Source organism: Prosopis cineraria, unplaced genomic scaffold (genome assembly GCF_029017545.1).
Source record: "Prosopis cineraria cultivar Desert tree isolate PC_DT_omini unplaced genomic scaffold, ASM2901754v1 PC9, whole genome shotgun sequence".
Lineage (NCBI taxonomy): Eukaryota > Viridiplantae > Streptophyta > Magnoliopsida > Fabales > Fabaceae > Prosopis > Prosopis cineraria.
Window position 1 is genome coordinate 4,707,589 of NW_026555340.1, and position 24,068 is coordinate 4,731,656.

At 31.8% G+C, this 24,068-nt stretch overlaps 1 protein-coding gene across 2 annotated transcripts; it reads left to right on the forward strand.

Annotated features, from left to right (window-relative positions):
* The first annotated feature begins 20,825 nt into the window (after positions 1–20,825).
* On the forward strand, positions 20,826–23,576 carry LOC129320974 (uncharacterized). 2 transcript variants are annotated; one of them, XR_008595868.1, is made up of 3 exons: positions 20,826–21,474; positions 22,933–23,304; positions 23,395–23,576. XR_008595868.1 is itself a non-coding variant. In XM_054966682.1 (2 exons), exons 1-2 carry the CDS (start codon positions 21,006–21,008, stop codon positions 23,181–23,183), a joined length of 720 nt encoding a protein of 239 aa, XP_054822657.1. In that variant the 5' UTR covers positions 20,826–21,005; the 3' UTR covers positions 23,184–23,576. The 2 variants fall into 2 exon arrangements, 1 of the variants encoding a protein (XP_054822657.1); XM_054966682.1 differs by having other exon boundaries at positions 22,933–23,576.
* The last annotated feature ends 492 nt before the right edge of the window (positions 23,577–24,068 follow it).

A 24,068-nucleotide genomic window follows, 5' to 3' on the forward strand; every position in this document is an offset into this window, starting at 1 on the left:
TGATGTATTATGTTTAAGCATGTTTGAGTTGTTTGATAACTACATACTTTGCATGCTCACTTTTCTTACTTGCATGTGATTGATTTAGTTTTTCTAATTATCAAAACTTTATTCTCCTCCTAGTGGTTGAAACATTTGAAAACTTCAAATCTAGAAAAAAATTAACTAATTAAGGGATAAATTAGTTAAAAATATGATTAATTTATTTTGTTTTCGGGTTGGTAATTGAATTTTTAGGTCATTTTTAGCTCTAAATTGAGTTAGGATGAAAGTCAGATCAAGTCGAGTGGCATTGGGGTGCTGCGTTGTGAGCCGCAGCTTGTGTGGTATGCACTACGGCACACATCACAACAGACAACTTTGAAATTTCAAAAATTTTCAAAAAAAGTCAAATTTTATGGTGGCAAACCTAGAGCACGAAGGGGGCAACTTTGGCACTGCTAGGGCATCAATTTGGAAAGATTTTGAAGACAAATTAAGCCTTCAAACTCTTGAGTAAGTTTCCTACCCTTCTCCTCTACCTTTTTATCTCATTTTCCATGGGATTTGGAAGATTGAGAATTTGGTCTAATTGGATTAAGCCATGAGTCTATGTTTTGAAAGTTTTATTGACTCTAAAGGTTTGATTTAGGTTTATTAATCTTGGATATGTGGTAATATGAAGCTATTTTGTTGTTTGGTGAAAGTTGGATCAAGCCTTAACTTAATCATGGGATTTTGAGGTGTGACAAGTTCAGATATTGAGTTTTATATTGTGAGAGAGTTAGAGGGAGGCTTAAAGGGATTGTGTGAACAAATTTTAATCTTAATAAGCCTCTTTGTTGAGAATATAAGTGAGAAGTAAGAGAATTAGGAGGTTGTTAGTAGCTAATAGTACTTGTATTAATTGAAAATTAACATATAGTACTTGTTGATGTAGATTATGGTGTGGGAAGACTTACCTTGACACAAGAAGAAATTTAGTACCACGAGTAACCCTTTTAGTAAAAAAAAGGTTGAGGTAACTAGATAATTTGCATTGTTTATTATCTTATATAAGTTATTCTCAGGTTACTTTCTATGATTTGTTGAGTATATATGTATAAATTCTTTAAAGGTTAACTATTTTAGAAAATGAGCGGAGTATTGTTTGTGAAATTCTATATTTTTGAAGTAAATGGTGAGATTTGTTATATTTGTTTGGAAAGTTGTTTATGCATGGTCAAGTAGAGATATGTAGTGAAATGTGGCATATTAGAGGGTGGGAGGTCACCCTAGTGGGGATAGTGAAGATTAAGTCCATATGGCATTGCTGGCACCTTGGGACGCCAGGTGCAGCACTTACTCTCCTTAGTGTACGAAAATGGGTGCAGTGTTGGAGACTTACTCTCCTTAGTACCCAAAAGGGTGCGGAGTTGGAGACTATACTCTTTAGCATCCATAAGATGCGGTGTTGGAGTAATGACACCCAAATTACTTGTAATAGGGGGAACCAATAGTCCAAAAGTGGTTTAGGACACCTTGGCCAGGTAGTCCTACCATGAATGGTGAGCTTGGGAACCATACATGTGGTTTGATTTTGTGGAATAGCCTACTGGTTTGGTCAGGAGTATTGAAGGATCGGATGGTTAAGGACCATGCATGCAAATCTATGGTGATCTTATATGATAAGATTATGTTACTCATTTTAATACTTGTTTATAACTTGGCTTGTTAATCAATAATATAGATTATCTTAATTATTGAGATTTTTATCTCACCCCGTGGTTATCATTTTACAGGTTCTACCAGTGAGACTGAGCTAAGGAGGGAATCGGGTAGAGCTAGCATATCTGCTACGTTGTTTGTAAAGCTTGATTTCGGTTTGAGTGGTGTACATAAACTTATTACATGATATAATATGTTGCCAACTAGGAATGCATATCATTTTGATTTGTTGCACTTATTTCACACTATATTATTTTGTATTTTAGCCCAATATGGTATATGATGTAAATATATGGAAATTTTTGGTGATGGGCTAAAATACTAATACAAGTGCAAGGAATGTTTTATCTATGTGGTGACAACATAAATGTAATGTATTATGTGATAATAGAGGCCAAATAGCATATATGATGTTGATTTGGTGTTTTGGCCATATTGGGTAAAATGGCCATTGAGTGGCCAAATTTTGTGTTTGGTATGTTTTTTTGTGTTTGAATGTTTGATTAAGTGTATTTTGGTCCACTGGACTTAGTTCAAGCCTCACAATGAGTTAATGGTATAAGTTTGAGTTTTGGGTACTTAGATGCTTGAAAATTCACTTTAAAAACTGACTTTTGCATCTGAGTGTTTAAAATTTTCATATAGTTTCGGATCGTAACAAAACTTATACCATTAGTTAGCTTATTGAACAACCTTCACGTGGGTACTTGAATCACTCCAATCGGACATTGGATGCAAAAATGGCATGCATCTGAAGTTTGTACAGAAAAGCTATCATGGACACATGCACTGCGGCGCATTTCATGCAAGCTGCGGCGCATGGTATAGTGAGAAAACTTGGCTTTCTGTGCCACATGCCGCAGCGCATGGACCACGAGCCATGGCGCATGGACCAATACACTCAAAAATGACATTTTTAGCCCAGTTTTAAAGTTTTTTGCTTCCCAAAACTTTTCCATGCTTCCAATACCTATATAAATCATTAAGTTTGAGCTCAAACTATCAATATGAAGGGTTTTTATGGGATCCCAAATATTTCACAATTATTTTTAAAGGATTATTAGCTTTAACCCTTATATTTATAATGTGAGCTTAGGAGTTAGGAGCAATCTTTGCTCCTAATTATGATTGTTTGTTGTGATTGTGTGGTGAATTTTAGTAATGTCAAGGTGGACATTACAGTGGTTATTATTTTACAAGTGAAGGCTCCATTAGGGGAAAAAGGAAAGGACTAGAAGATGAGAAATTTAGCTATTTGCTTATTTGTTATGCCTATTTAAGTTTTTGTATTTGAACATATATCTGTTATCTAGGATATTCATTTTGATGCACTTGAATTATTTGAATGATAAATATGTTTTAATTATTTTAGCCCTAGATGATGTATTTGTCATGGAAATGTTTGTTGGGCTAATATATTAGTGCAAATATTGATTGCATGGATTAAATTTGTAAAAGTTGGTCATTGCAGTTTTAAATATTAAAAAAGAGGATTATACCCCTTTTTTGTTGAAATATTAGGGTTTGGATAGTCAAAGTGTAATTTAAATTCCTTTTGTTGAATGTGCTTAGTTGAATAAGTTTATTAGGGTCCATTTAGTGTGGTTCAAGCATTGTTGTGGGCTAACGTCATAAAGTTGAGTTTTTAGGCACCTTGGAAGTAGATTTTATGTAAAGAGGTTGTTTTGGTTTTTGGTGTCCAATAATGTTTGGGCCATTAGCTAGATAGCTTAATAATTTTTTGTATGGATACCAATATCATCTCAATTGAACATTGAATAGAAAAATGAAGTATGTCAAATTTAGCCCTAAGACAGATCATAATAGTAAAAACTTGTTGTCAAACTCAACGTAATGCACTACAACGCATGCCTTGTTAGCTATAATGCATGACACAAGTGAGAGGTGACCTCTTTATGTCATTTGCCATGGTGCATGGCACACATGCTACAACAAATGGTGCATTTGGTTCCCTCCCACCCTTTATCATATTAGAGGGTAGGAGTTCACCCCAAGTATATGGAGATGTGTGTGTGACAAAAATTCATATGGTCGAGTTGACACCATGAAACATTTAATGTAACATTATATTTAAGAATATTACCATGGGATATTCGAGCAGTTGAACAACTCCTTAATGCCTGAAAAAGAGTGGTTAGGAGTCAATGGCACCCTTATTATGTGTGTGAAAGGGAAAAACCATAGTGTAAAAGTGGGATAGAATACCTTTTGATAGGTGTTTCTATCACCAAAGGTGTACTCAGATCATTGTATGTGTGATTGGTCCAATAAAACCTATGGGTTCAGTTAGAGAGCTTGGAGGTTTGGTGAATAGATAATCATATGAGTGTGTGAAAGAGTTTGTGGAAAATGGATATAAGTATCACACACACACACGTGCTTGGGTTTACTACTTGTGAAAACAAAATAAGTGGTTTTGTTTACTTACTTAGGGTTAATCTTATTAGTAGACATTTGATCAATTATGTAGGTTCATGAGACTTTTATCTCACCCACGGTTACCATTTTTATAGGTTCTAAAGTTGGGAGCACTAGAGGGGAAGAATTAGGCTAAGATTAGGGGATCTCTTATTAGCCCATTGGGGTTGGTGAAATGAACTCATTGTTGTAAATAATGTACTGTATATAAGTTGTCATAGGACTATATATGCACATAAATACTAATGTGCTTATGTGTTGTGATGAGTATTGTATGTAACGACTCAGGTAAAGGTGTGGCATATTTCCCAAGGGCTAACCTCAATCCTGACTATAGAAAAGGAGAAATGCCAAGGGCCTTGGGACAATAAGCCAACCATTAGGCACCTAGTGGTGGCAAACCACTTAAAAAAGAATCATCCTTTCATTATCATCCTTCTCCTTTCCTATCATCATCTCCCATCCATCTCCACTCTATATCATAACAATTACACAATCCAATAACATAACAATAGTTTCATAACACAAGCTTTAATTTATAATTCACATGCCAATCATTATTTCAATAGCTATATAGATGGTTTTTCTTCATTCAATTTTATTACAGATTATACATCAAATTCCCATGCTAAAGTTTGTCAAAACAAGCACAATGTACCCAACATTCAAAGATTCCATTAAATTACCCAACTATATGGACGAAGGAGCTATCAAATTATTCATTAATACAATAGTAAATCAATTCTACATTACCATCTAGTACACAACATTCATGCCTTTGACAAAAGTTTCCCTATGTAAGATATAGGCTTGCATTTACTACACTATACTTACTTAGATATTTGATATAATAATATGCATTGCAAAAACAAAATATCTAATATGCCAAACAATTTAAATGTGATTACCTCTCGTGTAATGCTCTTATTTTTCCAAACCAGATTACTTTCAAAATATAATATTTACCATAAACTATTTACCTCTTGTCCACCATGATAAAATGAATAAAAGTTACCATTTTAAAACCCTACCATGATAGAAAAAGAATCTCCCATGTTCAAGCTAACTTTTAGAAGGCTTACCATGGTAGAAAAAATTTTTATATAATAAAATAAATTTCAAAGTCAACTACCACTATAGAAAGAATTAAACATTGTAAATTAAGCTTACCATGGTAATTGAGGAAATAACTAAATTAATCAAGTGAGTGCCAAATGGGATCCCATTAAAAAAAATGTTTAAAAACCCAAAGTAGTGTTATAAATCATAGTTAACAGTGAAGCATGGTAATTTGAATTTACCATATAATTATTTGAGTTAGGAGAATTTACTCAAAATGAGATAAATTTTGAGGATTTAATTTTAAGACATATTTTCAATGAAGGAGAAATTTATATGGTTGAGCGATATTAAATAAATAAGATCTTAACTTTTTTTATTTAGGAAATTATATTTATTTAAATATTATTTGAATTATATTGAAACCAAATACAATTAAGATTTAATTTTGAGTTTTTTTAAAAGAACCTTGATTATACTAGATGATCAAAAGTATCAAGAAAAATGAAAAAAAAATTCTAATAGATATATATATATATATATATAATGTGAAAATAAAAAGGGGAAAAGATAAGATAAGTTAAAAAAGAAGAAAATCAAAAATAAAAAATAAAAAATAAAAAATAAAATAACAGTTAAAAAATTATTAGAAAAACATTTTGGAGAAGGGTATTATATAGGCCTACTACCCAAAAAAAAAATTCTTGTACCTAAAAAATATGAAAATTTTTTATAAATTTAAGAACATGGCCAGTTCAAATTAATATGCAAGGAGTTTATTATTAAAAATTTAAAAATTTATAAGGAATTTATCATTGATATATAATAGTATATCATTGTTGTTATATATGTGTTAGCATTATCATATTATGAGAGAGTAGGAATTCACCTTAAGAGAGTAGAATTTTAAATATGGTACTTACAAGCATCTTGGGCGACCCCATTACTTAGTTTTTTTTGTTTAGAAGTCCCAATACTACTATTAAGATAGATTGAGCATATGACACCCTAAGCATTTATGAAGGGGAAATTTGTGGTCTAAGAATGAGCAAAGTCACCTTTAGCTGAGTTGCCTCCCATAATCGATGAGCTTAGCCTAGTCTACTTACATAGACTTGATCGTATTGAATTGTTAACTCATAGATTCTATCAAAGGTAATGCAGAGAATATAAAGCGGGTGTGATTGATCATGCATTGTATAGATGAGAACATACCTGGTGGTGCCTTTATTAATTATATATTTATATTGTCCACTTTACATGCTCATTTACTTTCCTAACTTACTTATAGATAGATAAGATTATTTGGTTATTGAGATATTCTCACCCCTCATAGTTACTATTTTACAAGTGAAGGCTTCTTTAAGGGCAAAGGGGAGAAAGAAGCAACCAAGAAATATGAGTGCTATTGCTCATATAGCTCTCTTATTTTGGATATGTGAAACATTTTGAATATATATATATACACACACACCATTGCCAACTTAGGACAAGTAATAAATTGGTTGCACTTGTATGAGGTTGATTATGTCATTTTGTATATTTTGGCCTATAATATTATATACGTGATGTGATTTCTATAAGAGACTGAAATACTAGTGCAAGAATATGATTATTATTTTAGCTTTGATGTTATGATGGCCATGGTGATATTATTATGAATTATGATTTTATGCCCCCTTACAATTGATAAGTGGGGTTTAGTGGCTAAATTGTGATTAGGACATTTCTTTGATTGCAGGATTGTTTCATTAGTAATATTTTGATTCATTTGAATTAGTTCAAGCGGTTCTATGGCTTTTGGCATTTAATTAGTGGATTTGAACACCTTTGGTTTGATTTTAAAATAAAAAGTCATCTCTTATGCTTGAGTGTCCAACTTATTGGGAATGTATTATTTTGTTTGAGACTACCCAATTAGTTAGCTTAATTATCTATGTGTGGATACTTGAATTACTCAGATTTAAGGTCAAATCATGAATTGATGCATTGCAAATTCAATCAAGGTAGCTGTCATGACATCTTATTGTGAGGCACGTTGTGAAAGCATCATGGTGCAAGGCACAGTGAGGGGATCTTCTCAATAGATGATGCATACATCATGATGTACTGGCTAGAACAAGATGGAATAGCCAAACTACACTCTTGAGAGAATGAGAGATGGAAAGGGATGTGGAGAGAATGTAGGTGGTAATGGTGGTGCAAGAAGTGGTGGAGAACCTAGGAAAGATGAAGACAGAGGTGATTTGCCAATTATGAAGAGTATGATTTTTATGAGCACTAAAGATGGTGAGATGGATAAGAAGGAGGAAGAGATGTCAAGATATTCAACATGGAAGAAAGAAGTGTCATACAAGGATTCCCTTTTTAGTCTGAACTCGACTAGATTTCTGTCTCAGAACAAACAAAATACTAAAATCTTTCATGGTTAGAAAGGGTACTTTGCCAAGCTGAAAGAGAAGGAAACTAAAAAATAGGCTGAGACTAATCAGTTTAAAGGATGACGCTAAAGAATAGGAACTAGGTAAGATTAAGATCCCAAAACTAAAATTTATTGTGGAGGAATATGAAGCATGGGGCAGGCCATGAATGAACTCCATAATAGTCAAACTCTTAGGCGAAACATTCCTTTGCAATTTTTAAGACCTCAATTGGAGAGAATGTGGAAAATATAACAACCGATGAGAATAACTCCTTTGAGTAATGGATACTTCATAGTATCTTTCTTTACTCAGGATGATTTTGACTATACATACTATGAGGGGCTATGGATGATCGACGATTACTATGTGTTAGTTTAAAGGTGGCAGCTAAATTTTAATCCTTGGAAGACAAAGTGGTAGAGAAGGATCGCAGTGTGGATTCGTATACTAGATATACCTATGGAGTTATATAATATGGAATCTCTCAGAAGAGTAGGGAACATAGTAGGTAAAACACTAAAGCTAGATTTATCTACCTTAATTTTGGACAAGGGAGGTTTCACTCAGATATGTGTAGAGCTTAACCTAGGACAACCATTGTTACTAACATTTACCTTACTTGGTGAGGAATATAAAATCGAGTACAAGCATTAATAGTAAATCTAGTGAAGTTATGACTAATCAGAGGATATTTGGGAAGGAAATCTTGAAAAATAAATCTGAATGGGTTCCAATTGAGGCCAAATGGAAAGGAGATGTGAAAGTCAAGGCTAAAGGCAAGGAAAACACATCTCTAGCTAATCATCGCCACGTAGTGTATAAACTATATCTGAGTAAAAAAAAGGATTAAGGGGCTGCATCTTGCTCAAACCCTTTCTCTATCTTAGATAATAGGCTAGCTAGTACCACAAGGTCAGAGGATTCTAGCCTGATCATTGTAGGAGAATTAATAAGTATGATAGATGCGGGTCAAATGGGGGGTGGACCTAATATTGTAGAACTTAGGCCTCTTAAAGATGGATTATTGGATTCCAATAACCGGGCCATGGAGGAAATAAAAGTAAATGTGGATATCATTGGGGATCTAATCCTTGTTAATCACTAATAGTTTCTCTTATGAATGCCATTATATGAGTCTTAAAACCCTTCCTAATCTTATTCGTGAATTTACTAAGGTTTATAAGCTAGATCTTTTGGCACTGTTAGAGACTCAGTATGGAGGAGAAAATGCAATAAAAATAATAAAAAGGATGGGGTTTGATGCTTTTGAAATTATGGATGCAATTGGATACAGTAGAGGAATTTGGTGCATGTGGCGTTCTATGACACTCAAAGTCACTGTGCTAGAATTGAATCATTAGTTTATACATATGTACCTCAAGAACCCTAAGGATGAGAAATGGTTTATGACCATCATTTATGCAAACCTGAATATTAATAACAGAAGAAGACTCTAGTTAGAGTTACTTCAATTGCAAGACTGCATTCAAGGGTCTTGAAATGTTGCTGGAGATTTTAATGCTACATCATTACATCAAGAAAGAAAGTCTATAGCCGCTAGAACTATTGGGGTGAATAAGGAGTTTTGCACATTTATGGATCATAATAGACTTAATGATGTAGGCTTCCATGGACTCGATTTTACTTGGAAGCAGGGTGATACTCAAAGCTAAATTGACCGTGTAGTAGCCAAAGATGAGTGGATGGTGTGTTTTAACAAAGCCTCTATGACTCACTTACACTAGTATAAATTTGATGACCATCCACTTTTGATCTGATTGCATGATAAGTCACTCAAGGAGTTGGGACAGCATTTATTTTATTTCATAACTACTTGGGTGCTTCATAAAAAATTTAATGAAATTATGCACGAGAAATGGAGGGGACAATCCTTATGGAATGATCAACTTTGTGAATTTACTAAGGAATGTAGAACTCGGAATCGTAGGGTGTTCAGGCATACGAATAAATGTAAAAAATATCTTATAAGGCGTCTAGAGGGCATAACTAGAGCTCTTGCAATGGATGGTAATCACAAGCACTTGGGGAATCTATAGACTCGACAATGGAAGAAACTTGACAAAGTTCTTTTGTAAGAAAATATTTTTTGGGCACAGAAATCTTATTGCAATTGGGCCCTATTTGGTGATTGAAATACCTGCTACTTCCATGCAAAAGCAAACAATAGAAAATGAGCTAATCGTATTAGGGTACTATGCAATGATGAAGGCAGGTGGATCTATGAAGAAGAAAATCTAAAAAGTATGGTGACAAGCTTTTTCTCATCTCTATTTTCAGAAGATCAAGATGATAGACCTGCTCTTAATTGTGAATGTAATGACCCTTGAGTTGATCTAGAAGAGTTATTGTTTTTAATAGGGATGTGGAAGATGCTGAGATTTATGCAGCTACCCATGCCACGGGATTGATGAAAGCTCCTGGGCCAAATGGTCTTAGGGCTATTTTTTATCAAAGCCAGTGGAATGTGGTTGGAGCATATATGTGCTCTCTTGTTAAACATTATGTTTAGTAATCCCTCAGACATTAGGGACATTAATAACACTCTTCTTGTGCTAATTCCTAAGAAAGATCCTCCTAAGACTATTCACGATCTTCAACCAATAAGTCTCTGTAAAGTGGTGTACAAAATTATCTATAAGATGATCATGACTTATATGAAGAACTTCCTTCCCAATATAATATCCCCTAACCAATACAGCTTTATACCTGGAAGGCATAGTTTTGCAATATTATAGTGGCACCGAAGGTTGTTCACTCAATACGTAAAATGAGGGGAAGGAGGGGATATATGGCTATTAAAATCAATCTTGAGAAGCCTTACAATTGTAAAAATTGGAAGTTTCTAACTTATTTCTTGAGTGACCTCCACTTTCCATAGCATATGATCAATTTAATTTCAAACTGTGTGACTTTATCTTCTCTACATCTGTTATGGAATGGCATGAAAACTGATACCTTCAAACCTTCAAGAGGAGTGTGACAAGGGGACCCAATTTCACTCTACCTTTTTGTCATTTGCATTAAAAGATTGGCTCATCTTATCTGCCAAGAGACGAAGGAGGGAAGTTGGAAACCAATTAAACTCAGTAAGACAGGCCCACCTTTATTTCATCTATTTTTTACTGATGACATTCTTCTATTTGTAGAGGCTTCTCTCTCTTAGGCTACCATTATTAAGAACTTCTTGCATAACTTGTGTATAAGCCCGAGCATGAAAGTGAATGCAAGCAAGATGAAAATTTATTTCTTTGATAATGTTCATAATTGCCATTGAGAGGAAATCAACTCACACTTGGGTTTTACAAGAACAAATAACTTGGGGAAGTATCTTGGAGTTCAACTACATAGTCAATGAGTGTGAAAGAAAAGCTTCAATAATGTTATTGATAAAGTAAAGATAAGACTCTCCAACTACAAAGCATCTTTGCTAGCCTTGGCTAGTAGAGTCACGCTGGTGTCCTTAGTCACTTATACTATCCCAAGGTACACTATACAAACCTCTTTCTTACCTGTGACCATATGTAACTCCTTGGATAAGTCAAACTAAGATTTTGTTTAAGGCAATATAGAAAGGAAGAGGAAGACCCATCTCGTTACATGGGACCATATATGTTAAACTAAGGGAACGGAGGGTTAGGAATGCAACACACCCAAACACAGAATCAAGCCTACCAGATAAAACTTAGGTGGAAATTGGTTAAAAGAAATGACGCTTTGTGGGTGCGGGTCATTAGAGCAAAGTATAAATGTGGTGACGATGTGATGCAAAACATTAAGGAAAAAAGATTAGGTTCTAATGTATGGATGGGTATTAAAGAGGTATGGAATAGGGTTCGTGAAGGTATTGAGTAGATAGGAGGCAACCAAGAGATACGTTAGAAGTGGGAGAATAATGGCCACTTCTTAGTTTGATCTGCTTACAAAGTTATTCACTCTCCTATAGTTAATACAGAGGTTGCTTGGCAAAATATTTAGAAATCAAGGGTACCACATAGATGTCATACTTTTGGCTAGCTTGCATGTCATAATAAACTATTGACTAATAAAGAAAGATATAGGTGTAAAATGAAAAACTTTGATACTTGTATGTGGTGCCAGAGTAACGAGGAAAATCTCATGCATGTCTTGCGTGACTGCCTTGTTATTGCAGCTTTGTGGTTAAGCGTTGTGAAACCTAATATAAGGAGAGTTTGGAAGGAAAGGCAATGAGAAGTATGGAGATTAGAAAGTCATTTTCTTTATTATTTGCTGGCTTCTCTAGAAGAGGAGAAACACTAGAATATTTGAGTCCAAGATTCTTTCTAATGAGAGTGTGGTAGCTCAAACTAATGCTATCATGATGAGTTTGTCAAGTTTGATGGATTAAATAACTCGATTGAAATGGTATGGAAAGATACCTCATGGAAATCAGAGGCATTGGGTCACCCCCCAGTTGGTTGGGTTCAAGTGAATGTGAATGGCGCTTACTCGAATAGATCTATAAAAAGGGAGTGTGGAGGCATTATAAGAGATCACGGTGGTCAATTCCTAGCTAGGTTCATGCTAAGTTCGGTGCGTCTGAGTATGGAGCTATAGGCTATCCTTATGGGGCTCAAGCTTGCCTAGGACAATAACTTCTGTAAGATTATAATCGTGTCTAACACTTTTGAAGTGGTGGAGATCATAAAAGGCAAAGATATTGGCACGCACCAGGATAAGGCAGTGATTGAGGAGATCCTAGCTCTTCTACAACGTGATTAGGTCATAAAGGTAATGCATACTCCATGAGAGGCTAATCAAGTTGCAGACTCACTAGCACATAATGCCTTGTATGCTTGGCCAGGTTTCCACCACGTTAGTGATCCTCATGTGATTAGGTCTTTATTGTAGCAAGACTTATTGTTAGTCTACTTCCTTTTAGTATAAAAAAAATGACCATTTTTCCTTGTGGTGTCACCTTTTAATTATCCTTTATGATTTTTCATGCTTCCATAATGTTTTTTATTTTTATTTTGCCTCACTTGAGTTCAAGCATTGTTTTCAAAAAAGGCTTTCTTAGAATTCCAATCTTATATATAACTATTTTCCATATTTTATTTAACCTTTTGTTATCATGGTAACCTAACCCAAATTACCATGATTATGTCATATGGGATGTGTTTTAGTAATGTCAAGGTAGACATTATATCCTAGTTCTTCCTCTTTCTCTATGATTCTCTCTCTATCTCTTTATAAACCAGCCCAATGAGGATGTTTGCAACCAATCATGTTTGTTGTAATTATGCTGGCATGCAGGTGAATAATGAAGGGTGATTTCACCTGTTCACTTTCCATTTATAAATGAGGTAAATTTCTTACCTTGACCTCGACTAGACATAATCAGAGAGACCACTCCACCCTTTCTGCTTATGTCCATGAGTAAATAGGATTATTCATGACTTCATCCATGAGTGGACGATGACAAAACCCTAAAAACTCCAAAAATAACTTCTATTTGCAATTGCATTCTTGTAAGTCTCCATCAGCACTTTTATATGACATTCAAATCAATTCCTAACAACACTACATCCTTGATTACAAAATTGAGGATGGTACATTGTCACTCTAGAATTCATGTGTTTCAACTTGAAACTCGTGTGTTTCAGGAGATAAAATAGAATAGCATTCTAAGACTCTAGTTCATGTGAACAAGCAAAAAAGAACTTGTGAAAATGGGTTCAACACACAAAATCCAATCTTAAGCTTTTTATCCAAACATGCATGTTTTAGTTAGAACTCGCAAAAACTAGTTTGAAACATTGAAATACTTTATATGATGTTTTCTAAATAAAAATCAAGGTGTGTGCACCTATAACATGTCTTTCAAAAATTAGTTTTCATCATAAAGCAAATACAAGCTCTCTAAAATGGTTTTTAACAATTGAACTAAGAGAATAAAAGATTTCTATTCAAATCAATTCTTCTCTTGTTCTTGTCCCTTTGAGCCCTTTGGATGGTTTTGTCATAACATAATTTGCACATAAAATAAATTTTTTTCTCGAGTTTTGTAATCATCAAAATAAAGTATATCCAACATGTAGGATCCTAAATTCATTTTTAGTGCAATATTCTCATTCAACTTTTAAAAACGGTAAAATATCACTTTAACTATTAACAAATATTAACTTTGACTATTAATTGATAACAAATTATAAAAAAGACCATTAAAATTACATAAAAGGACCAAACAATATAGGCAAGAACAAGAAAGGTCCTTTTCAGTATTTTTTAGGTCCTTGCTTGTAATTTTTGTTGCCTTTTTTTTTGTAATTTTTGAGATTTTTTTAACATTTTTTTATTAGTTAATAATTAAAATTAATTTTTGCTAACGGCAAAGATAATATTACATTATTTTTTAAATTAAAAAGAAATATTGCTAGGTAATTTTAGATTTATAATTTTGGGGTGGAATCACCCTTTAGCTGCTCGTGGGGCTTTAAACTCTGGCGTAAATGGGTACAGCCTCGCATTATTGAGTGGAATAAAATAGAAGAGGCAGGGCCCACAAGAGACCTGAACACATTGTCCAATATTTGGCTTTGTAAACATATATACCCCACACTCACAAGACCATTTCGCATGTGAATTCCCATTTCCACTATTTTTGCAGCCCCGTGGTAGGGAATCTAGCAAAGGTTTTGACAAATATTTTAAAAAAATAATTTAATATTTTTAAGTTTAACGCGTGGAAAACAATGTAAAAATAATTTTTAGAAAAAATAACATTAAAATCTTAAAAAATTGAATTTATAACAGTTAAGTCCTTAGCAAAATTTTATAAAAAAAATTAAATATTAATTTAGGAAATTATAAATTTAGGAGTTCTAACTATAAATAAAAAATTTAAATATTTGAATCAATATTTATAACTTGTGTTTCTAAAAATTTTATTAGGGACTTAGCTATAATAAATTCCCTGTTTTGATACTTTATCATCATTCTCCCGTATTTTTAACGGTGGTGGTGTAAAAAATAATGACTAATAAAAAGATGAACTTGAAATAAAATTGTAAAGTAAAATACATCAGTGCCCCTCTATTTTACTTTTATTACAAATACATCCTCTTTATTTTTAAAACCTATATAAACCTCTTTTAAAATCAAATTAAATTACATATCACATACCGCCACTCTATTTCTAAATATTCTATTTTCATTCATCTAATTGTTAAATAACCATTAAATTATATATTTGGATTCAAATACTCCTCTTTAACATAAATGTTGTTCAATAGTCATTTAGTTAAATTTTCAAATGATAATTATAATATATAAATTGATAAAAATAATAGCAAATATAAATAACTTATTTATATAATAATGTAAAATTTTTTTAAAATTATATAAAATAATTTTTTCCGTGTCAATTATTGTTATTTAAAAAATAAAACTTACTATTTCAATAATAATTATTTATCTTTATTTTTGTCATTTTCCTCTCAATCTTTTTAACAGGTGTTACATCAAAGACTTTAGAGTAATTTTAGATTGTTTTGATCCTTTTTTCTCATCGTTAAATATTTCCAGAGGTCCTTGCTAAATTCTACATAAATTTACTTTAGTGGCATTCTGAAATTTTTAGATCTTTCAGTGTAATTTTATTAGTTTAATACCCCATTAGGGTAAAACGTCAATTTTTCCATGGCAATTTTTTTCAGCAGGCCACTTCTTCTGTGTTGTGCAGTTAAGACGATGGAATTTGAAGTATGAAAAAAATAAATTTAAAAGAAAAAAAGCAAGGACCTTCTATACTTATATAGAAAGATTCAGTAATTTTAAGAAAAATTACATAATTAAAAACTTATTAATTGTTAAAATAAAGTCAATTAACATTGAGTCATTAGGTAATGTATAATATTATTTTTTTAATATTTTTGTGCCATACATTAATATACGGATTCATTTTACTATAATAAAAAATTACAAGTAAACTTAAAACATATTTTTTATGTTATTTTGTAATATTTGTCTACTATCTTTGTTCCACAAAATCTATAGTTTATAAACATATATTCGATTTTATAGATAATATAAAATGTCTATGAAGCCGTAATCATTATAAGTTATGATGAACGTACATTATGGTTCACTTAAAATTTCATATATCTTACCAGAAAATAAATTCCATATTTAGCGCAAACTCAAAATGTAAATTATTAAAGTACTAAAAATTGAATTAAAAATCATATTGCAATTTTTTCACTTTCATTGTTGAACAATACTTGTGTGGCTTTTTTTAAAAAACCATTAAAGGGGCAAGCACTAATGGCCTTACAAGTGAGATCAAATCCACGACCTCTCATTTATAAGGGAGTTTTCATGCCACTAGCCTATAAGATTATTAGCTTAGGGTCCGTCTTTAGTGCTCAGCAACTTGCTGAGCACCAAGGTGCTCATCTATAAAAATAAATTTGGGCCATTCAGATTAAATCTGGATGGCCCAAATTTTTTAATTTTAATTTTAATTTATATTTATTAGAAAAAATTTATAATTTTTTATAAATAAATTTATCATCAATCTGAATAATATTGATTTAATTTAGGTAATTTAATTTAATATTATAACTTTTTAAGTTGACTATCTACATATATTATAGACAGTCCATATTCGATATCAAATGTTTATCTACAAGTCCAAATTTAAAGTTTTTATTTTTTATTTTAATGAATACAATATTAAAAAATAAAATGTATAATATTTTAATTATAAATTTTAAAAAATATTTTTTAAAAAAATTACAAGTTAAAAATTTTAAATCTGAATTGTACAGAATACATCTGGATAGTCAATATATAAAAATATAAAAATTTTAATATTAAATTAGACACTCTAAATTAAATATAGACTAGATTAGTCATAAAAATATTTATTAAAACTTTTTTATAATTTTTATAAATTTTTATTTATGAAAATATTAAATAAAAATATTAAATTATTTCTTTAAATCTGGACCATCCAGATTTCTAATCTGGATGGTCCAGTTTGCATCACCTTGATGAGCACCGTGGTGCTCATTAAGGTGATGAGCACCCAAGATGATTCCATTAGCTTACCTGTGTGGCTTTTGGAGTTCAGTAAGTGGACTAAAATTTTTAGGGTACTTTTTTGTTACTTTTTAGGATCTTAAAAATAGCAAGTTGACTTGAAAAATATAATCGTTGCTCAAGCATGAAAAATAAAAGTCATGCCTTAACCCATAGGTAATGCTCTAATAATTAAGATTTTTCTTCAATGAAATTAAGGAACAAACCTAATTGAAAATCCAAGGCTGTATATTTTCTCCAAATTACATGGATGATAAGATTAAAGAGAATATTTAATTTGATATATATATATATATATATATATTGTGTGTGTGTCTCTTCCTTTTGTATGGCTTTATAATAATTGCTTTCCCTCAAGAGAAAGTATACTGTACTTTAGCTCTTTTGTTAATTTTTTAAAGATAATTTTTTAGTTAATTATTTAAGGTATATTGTCGACAAAAATATTCATGGCCAAAAGGCCATTATGCATATATAAAGGATATAATAAATAAATCATGTTTAAGATTATTTTAAGAAAACTAATAAAATTGTATTGTCATTTTTAAACAATATATTGTGAACTAGGAAAATATACTATACTATCCCCTCAAGTTACTCTGCTTATTTTATTTTATTTTAAGAACAAAGTATTCTGAACCCAGTGCCAAAATTTGTAAGGAAACAAAAAAAGAATTAATCTTAATCTTTATTTTCACTTCAGTGAAAAAGTAACAATTTCAAAAAATTTTAATTAATGACCAACTCTACATAAGTAATCAAACCCTCATTTCATTAAAAAATATTTAAAAGTAAAATTGAAAATTCAGTTAAAGTAAAAACTTGATAAGTTATTTAAAAAAAATGGATAGCAATGTACATTAAGTAAAAATAAGGGAAAATGACAATTAGGTCCCAAAAGATCAATTTCATTCAAAGTAAGTCCCAAGACATTTTGAAAAGTCAGTTAAGTCCCTAGATCCTTGAGTAGCATTTTAATATAATAAGAAATGACCAAAACACCCTTATTTGGCTGATGAAAATTTGAGGTTTCTCCTTCTCTACTCTTCCCTGCCTTGTTCGTCGTCCCTTCCTTCCCTGCCCTGTTCGTTGTCTCTTCCTTCCCTACCCTGTTCATTGTCTCTTCCCTATCTCATTGCAAGCGAGTAAAGCTCTCTGTCGTCTCTTCCCTGAGCTGTCCAATAAAGCTTTCTGTCATCTCTATTCTAGTCCTTTTTTACGTCTCTTCTCTGCCCTAAGTGATCAGTTGCTTAGGTCATTAATCTGTAATCCGTTTTGGTCATTAATCTTTGATGGGTGTGATGCATTTGCCTAGCTGAAGAGTCTGATCTTCATCAACATTCACCATTTCGATTATGCAGAAATTGCTTCTTCTTCAATTTTTTCCCTGAGTGTCTTAGCAGAAGGGGGGCTATGTAGTTTGTACAAGTGATGACATGCTCAAATGGATTTTAAGTTTGAAGTTATACAGTGTACCCAATTATTTGCAACTTTGTAACTCTGTAATTTATTTTCACAATTTTATTTCCAACTTCTAATATTGAAATGTATTTATAATGTTCAAGTTATACATTATATCCAATCAATCAAGTTGTCAAGCAACTTAAGTACCTAGTTTTGCAACTAGCTCAAGACAAATTTGCCATTGATTGTCAAAATTTTGGATAGAAGAACCATTGAATTTTTTAAAAAGTTATTATTCTAGGACAACGCTCCAGTAATTTATAATTCAGACACCAGATTTTGCAACTGTTTTATGAATAATTTACAACTTCTTTTCAAAATTTTGGGTGGAAGAACTATTGAATTCTTAAAGTTATTATTGTAGGATAATGCTCCAGTAATTTGCAATTGAGATATCAAATTTTACAACTTTCTTACAAATAATGTGCACCTCCTTCTCAAAATTTCGGGTGGAAGAATTATTGAATTCTTGAACTTGCAAAGCTACCAAATTATTTTAAGACATGGCTCCAGTAATTTGCAATTGACATACCAGATTTTGCAACTTTATTACAAATAAATTGCAACTCCTTCTCAAAATTTTAAGTGGAATAACTTTTAAATTCTTGAACTTACAAAGCTATAAATTATTTTAAGATAACGCTCCAGTAATTTGCAACTAACATACCAAATTTTGCAACTTCATTACGAATAATTTGCAACTCCTTCTCAAAATTTTGAGTGGAATAACTTTTGAATTCTTAAACTTGCAAAGCTACCAAATTATTTTAGGACATGGCTCCAGTAATTTGCAATTGACATACCAAATTTTACAACTGCCTTACAAATAATTTACAACCTCTGTTCAAAATTTTAAGACAACACACTTTTGGTGATTACAGAAGATATGAACTGTACATATAAGTTGCATGTATTAATTCATCTAATACATCTGCACATATCAGTTGTCCACATGCACAAAAGCATGAACTTGAATTTATAAAAAGAGGGGTTGCTATGTACCAAAAAAATCCCCCAATACTACCAATATATATGTATAAAAACCTATATATGTTAACCAAATCTAACTTGATCTAAAACTATCCATATATGTATATCATCCAAATTCAAGTTCATGTGGTAACCCATTTATAATAACATCAATTTGGATTTAGATTTCTACACCTCTTCCATGTACGACCTGCTTTATGATAATGACAACAATAATAAACCTTCTTCTGCTGATATTGAGACTCAATCCTCACATGATAAGGTCTGCTAACTGATCGAGATGTTCTAGGAGGCAGCAAAAAGATTTGGCTTATGAGCTTAGATGCTGTCAATGCATTTGGCTTTGACATCTCATGGGCCTCAACATGATGTATAGTGCCATTGTATATTTTCTCCTATAAACTACGAAGATAATATGCATAGTGCAATACTATACTTGTTGATTGCTTGTCTACAATCATCAGCACTCAAAAAAATCTACCTAGGTCCTACTAGCAAATCCTTCTACTTTATTGCATTTAGCTCAGGCATTGGTATTGGGATACTTTATATTACACATGGTAGAACTTCAAGATCTTGTGTAGCATGTGAATTCTTAGCTGAACATCCTGCTCTACATTTTCATTCAAATCATGTTTACTACTACCATCCATATTCATATTAGCATAATATTAATTATGCAACTATTAAAAAAACTTACTCATCAATTGAATCTCTTGTTGCTTTTGTACTTTGCTGTGTCTTCCCAATGATGTAAACATGAGCAAAATTATCATTCAATTTCATTAATTGATTTATCCCTTCATCATCTTTAAGGTCTAAAAGAGCATTGCAATCAAACTTCACTGTGTACTTCAATTCTATTCCATTTAAATCACAATTCAAGCATGATGAAATCAATCTAACAAGTTCTTTAAGAGACATTCCTTCTCTAATCATTCTTCCATTACAACTCCCCCCATCATAATGCATTGTCCCATGCATATTTTTACAATATCTCCACCAAAATGAAAATAACAAAAAATTTTCTTTAAATAACTACTTTCTATCGTACCCAATAATATCAACCTATAAGAAACAAAATAAAATGTAATAATATATCACTTAGAAACAAGTTACTTTTGATATAAGTGATTTTCGCATCAGTGAAATAGTGACAGCATTCTATCTTAAAATATGGACACTCGATAGTAATTTCTTACACTTTCAGTTGCAAAATGTCGAATCTTCATGCCAAATATTTAGAAATGTGAAATAAAAAAAACCTATTTACACGCATCAGCACAACTCCTTAAGCTTCCTTGAGTGAATAATTAAGGCAACTCACCTCTTCCAAGCATAACTCTATTTCATGAATGGATATTCTTCAACATATAGCTCCACCACTTACATGCAACTCTCATTAATGGCGGGAAAGAGACAAATGTTGGAGCTGATGAGTAGTGTACATGTTATATTTACTCATAGGGGCATTTTCGTCATTTCTTTCATAATTCTGGTTGGAAAAAAACAGCATGGGACTTGATTGGCCTTTTAAAATTAGTTGAGACTTAATTGATATAAAGTTGATCTTTAGGACTTAATTGTCATTTTCCCTAAAACAAACCCACCAATCACTATTGAATTAAAGTAGTACTTCTGTGTATTGCTATGTGACCCTTATCCTCCGGAGTTCACAAAGTGGCTGAATTTTCTTTCTTGATGCTCTTATTATTTTATCAAAGCCATTGAAGTGCTGTCCTTCAGCACAGAGATGCTATCCCTTTTCCTTCTCTCTCTCTCTGTCTCTCTCACTATAAGAACACTCACTCACATTCATCCCCAGAAGAAGAAGAAGAAGCTGTAGAGAGATAGATCACCATGGGAGGCAAGCTTAGCAAGAATAATAATAGAGGAGGACGGTATTATAGCTGTGAGAAAGAAGTGATGAATCTGAAGCACAGGGTGAAGGTTCTGCAAGAGGAGATAAAGACGATGATGGTGGAGAGAGAGAGAGAGTATATGAACTGCGAAAGAGAAATAATGATGTTCGCTTTGAAGGAGACAGAGTGGAAGAGAGAGAGAGAGAAGCTGAGGGAGGAGGTGGCGCTGCTGAGGAAGACGGCGGAGGAGAGGGAGAAGATAAGAGAGATGGTGAGGGACAAGATGGGAATAATGGAGAAAGGCGAGGAAAATAGTGGGAAAGAGTGGGAATTAATGGGGACCAAGCTTCTAGTTGAGAAGATGAAGGAGGAAAGAGCAAGAAGAGACGAGGCTGTTGAGAAGTGGAAACAACTTTATCTAGAAATTAAGACAGAGTTGGATGATCTCATTCAGAGAACTTACAATGGTATGCATATCTGCTCATTCTTCCCATTAATTTAGATTTATGACATTTAGTCCATTTCATTCACCCAATCATTATTATAATCGTCATAGAGTTAATTGGTCCAAGAAATTTGGACAGATCAAGCTGTTACTTTTTTAGGTGTAAAGATGCAAAATTTCTTGTTAATTAGTTAGTGTTGTTATTTTGGTTATTACTCCTTTGGTCTTATTAACAAGGCAAGGAGAATGTAATTGTTTTGGTTCTAATTATAAAGGGCTTTAATAGTTATTGCATTGATCATTTTGCTTTTATTAAATGTTGATAATGATATTAAATACTTGAATATTTTATATTTAAAATATGTATATTTAATAGAAATAAACTTAAAAGTTGGTTGAATTTTTAGACCAAGTAGGTCTAAGTTTTTTTTTTTTTTCGTTGAAAATTCTGGAAGTGAAGCTAGTTGAGTTTAATGTCTATGTTAAACTAGAGAATTTCTGGTGCAAAGTACTTGTATGACTAGAGAATTTGTATGTTTCTTTTTTAAAAAGGCAGACTTTAATTAATTAATTAATTAATTGAAGATATTTATTTTTTTATAAAGTAATTGAAGATATTTATATTAAATATTTACAATATCTGTGTTTGAGTTCCAATAATTAATAATTTATTGGCATTCCCTTTAATTTGTAAAAGGGCGAAGAGAACGCGATGATTCTCTTTAGGACAAAAATCGAAATATTAATGACATATTTATCAAATCTCTATTATTGCTTAACTGCAATGTTCTCTTTCCATTTTTTTTTTTCTCTTACAAATTTACTTTTTCATTTTTTTTTTCCTATTCTATCTATGTACTACAAAACTACCCAACAACTAGCTGTTAGTTGATTTTCCCTTTTAACCAATTACATTAAAATTCAGTCATTTCGTAGTTGGGAGGTAGGTTGCCTTTCAATGTCCTTTTAAGATAGAGTTTAAAGAAGAAAATATACCATCGAATGTTTTTTGCTCTGTATTTTTCTAGAACCCTGGATATATCACCTGCACATTTTTAATTGGGAGAATAACAGTTAGATTTTAAAAAAATAAATTAGTTACAAATAAGCCCTCGAAAAAAATTTTTACAAAATAAATTTTAAATATTAATTCAAACAGTTACAAATAAATTTTGTTATTATAATATAAAAATTATATTTGATATTTAAATACTTCTCTATAATTAAAACTCTTGGATTTGTCATAATTTGTATCAATATTTTTAATTTATTTTTCAAAAAAATTTATTGAAAACTTAACTAGTATTCATTCAGTATTTTGAAATCTAACTGTTATTCTTCCTTGTTAATTTACAGATTTGTAAAGGGCACATATGATATGGACTATGGAGAAACATTCAAATTATGTTACAACAATTTATATTGTAATTAAAGAAATAGTACAAAAAATAAAATTAATTATTTGACTATGGGTTCACAGGTGATGGAGTGTGTTGGAAGCAGGCAGAGGAAAATGAGGTGGAGATGGAGAAACTGAAGGCAGAATTACAAGACAAAGAAGGAACCATCAAGTCGCTCAAATCTCAATTGGAGTCTTTGGAGCAACAAAAGAAGAAAAAGGAGAGAGAGTTTGATTTGTTGAGACAAAGCTTGAGAATCATGAATGCTAACAAGAATTCGTCATCACTTCAGACAAAAGAGAAGCTCTTGAAAACAAAAAATGTTAGATAAATTGCAGAATTAATGCAGGTCCTCTGTGTGTGAAATAATATTTCGTTTGAAGATGGAGAATTGACCACAATTAAAGATGGGTAAAGTAGGTCCCACCCACATGAAGTTCACATATAAAGAAGTGAGACTTGCCAAGCTATTTTCCAAAACCTGGATTGAATTTGTATGTATTTTTGTACACATATTTTCATGCTAATTTCCTTATTTTCAGGGTGATGAAAAAGAAGGGGTAATTCATCTCTTGAATCTTGAAGTAGACAAGAAAAGGAGATTTTTTGTTCTTCTTTCCCTCACTTTCTCATATGGATGCGAACAAATTCATATTTTAAAGAAGTTTCCATTCTACTTGTGATAGAATGAGCCAAAAGGTTGCAATGATTAATTAATGATACATATTGGCCATGTTTACCTAATTTCCTATTCATCTTTCAATTCCCTTAATTTTTTAACGAGGAAATGGGGAAATATTATTAATTAATCTCTTTAAAAAGTTATCCAATTTTAAATAGCAATAATTTCTTTAATTAACATTATTCAAATAGAAAGGAATTAATGTCTTTCGTAAAATTTGGAATCAGAATCTTATGAAAGTATGATAGTTTATATACCAAATATTGAATAATTCTTTATGAGTAAAAAAATCAATTTCATTAAAAAATTTAGTTCAATCGGTAATTAATTAATTAACTTATGTCGAAGGCATTGGTGTAAACTCTATTATAGATATGAAGATCTTGTTAGTAAAAAATGGTGAGGACTTATGAACACTCTTTGTGACCTGCATGCCCTTTTAATTTGCGAAGCCCTAGAAATTAAACTAGCCTACACTTCATTTGTTAAAAAATAATTCCTTTAAAATTTATCATATGAAACAATGGAAAAGAT

Bases quoted from the DNA above. Each gene is read 5' to 3' on its own strand.
- LOC129320974 (XM_054966682.1), top strand. From the start codon at position 21,006: ATGGGAGGCAAGCTTAGCAAGAATAATAATAGAGGAGGACGGTATTAT. The intron at 21,475-22,932 runs GTATGCATATCT...ATGGGTTCACAG, and splicing joins CATTCAGAGAACTTACAATG to GTGATGGAGTGTGTTGGAAG.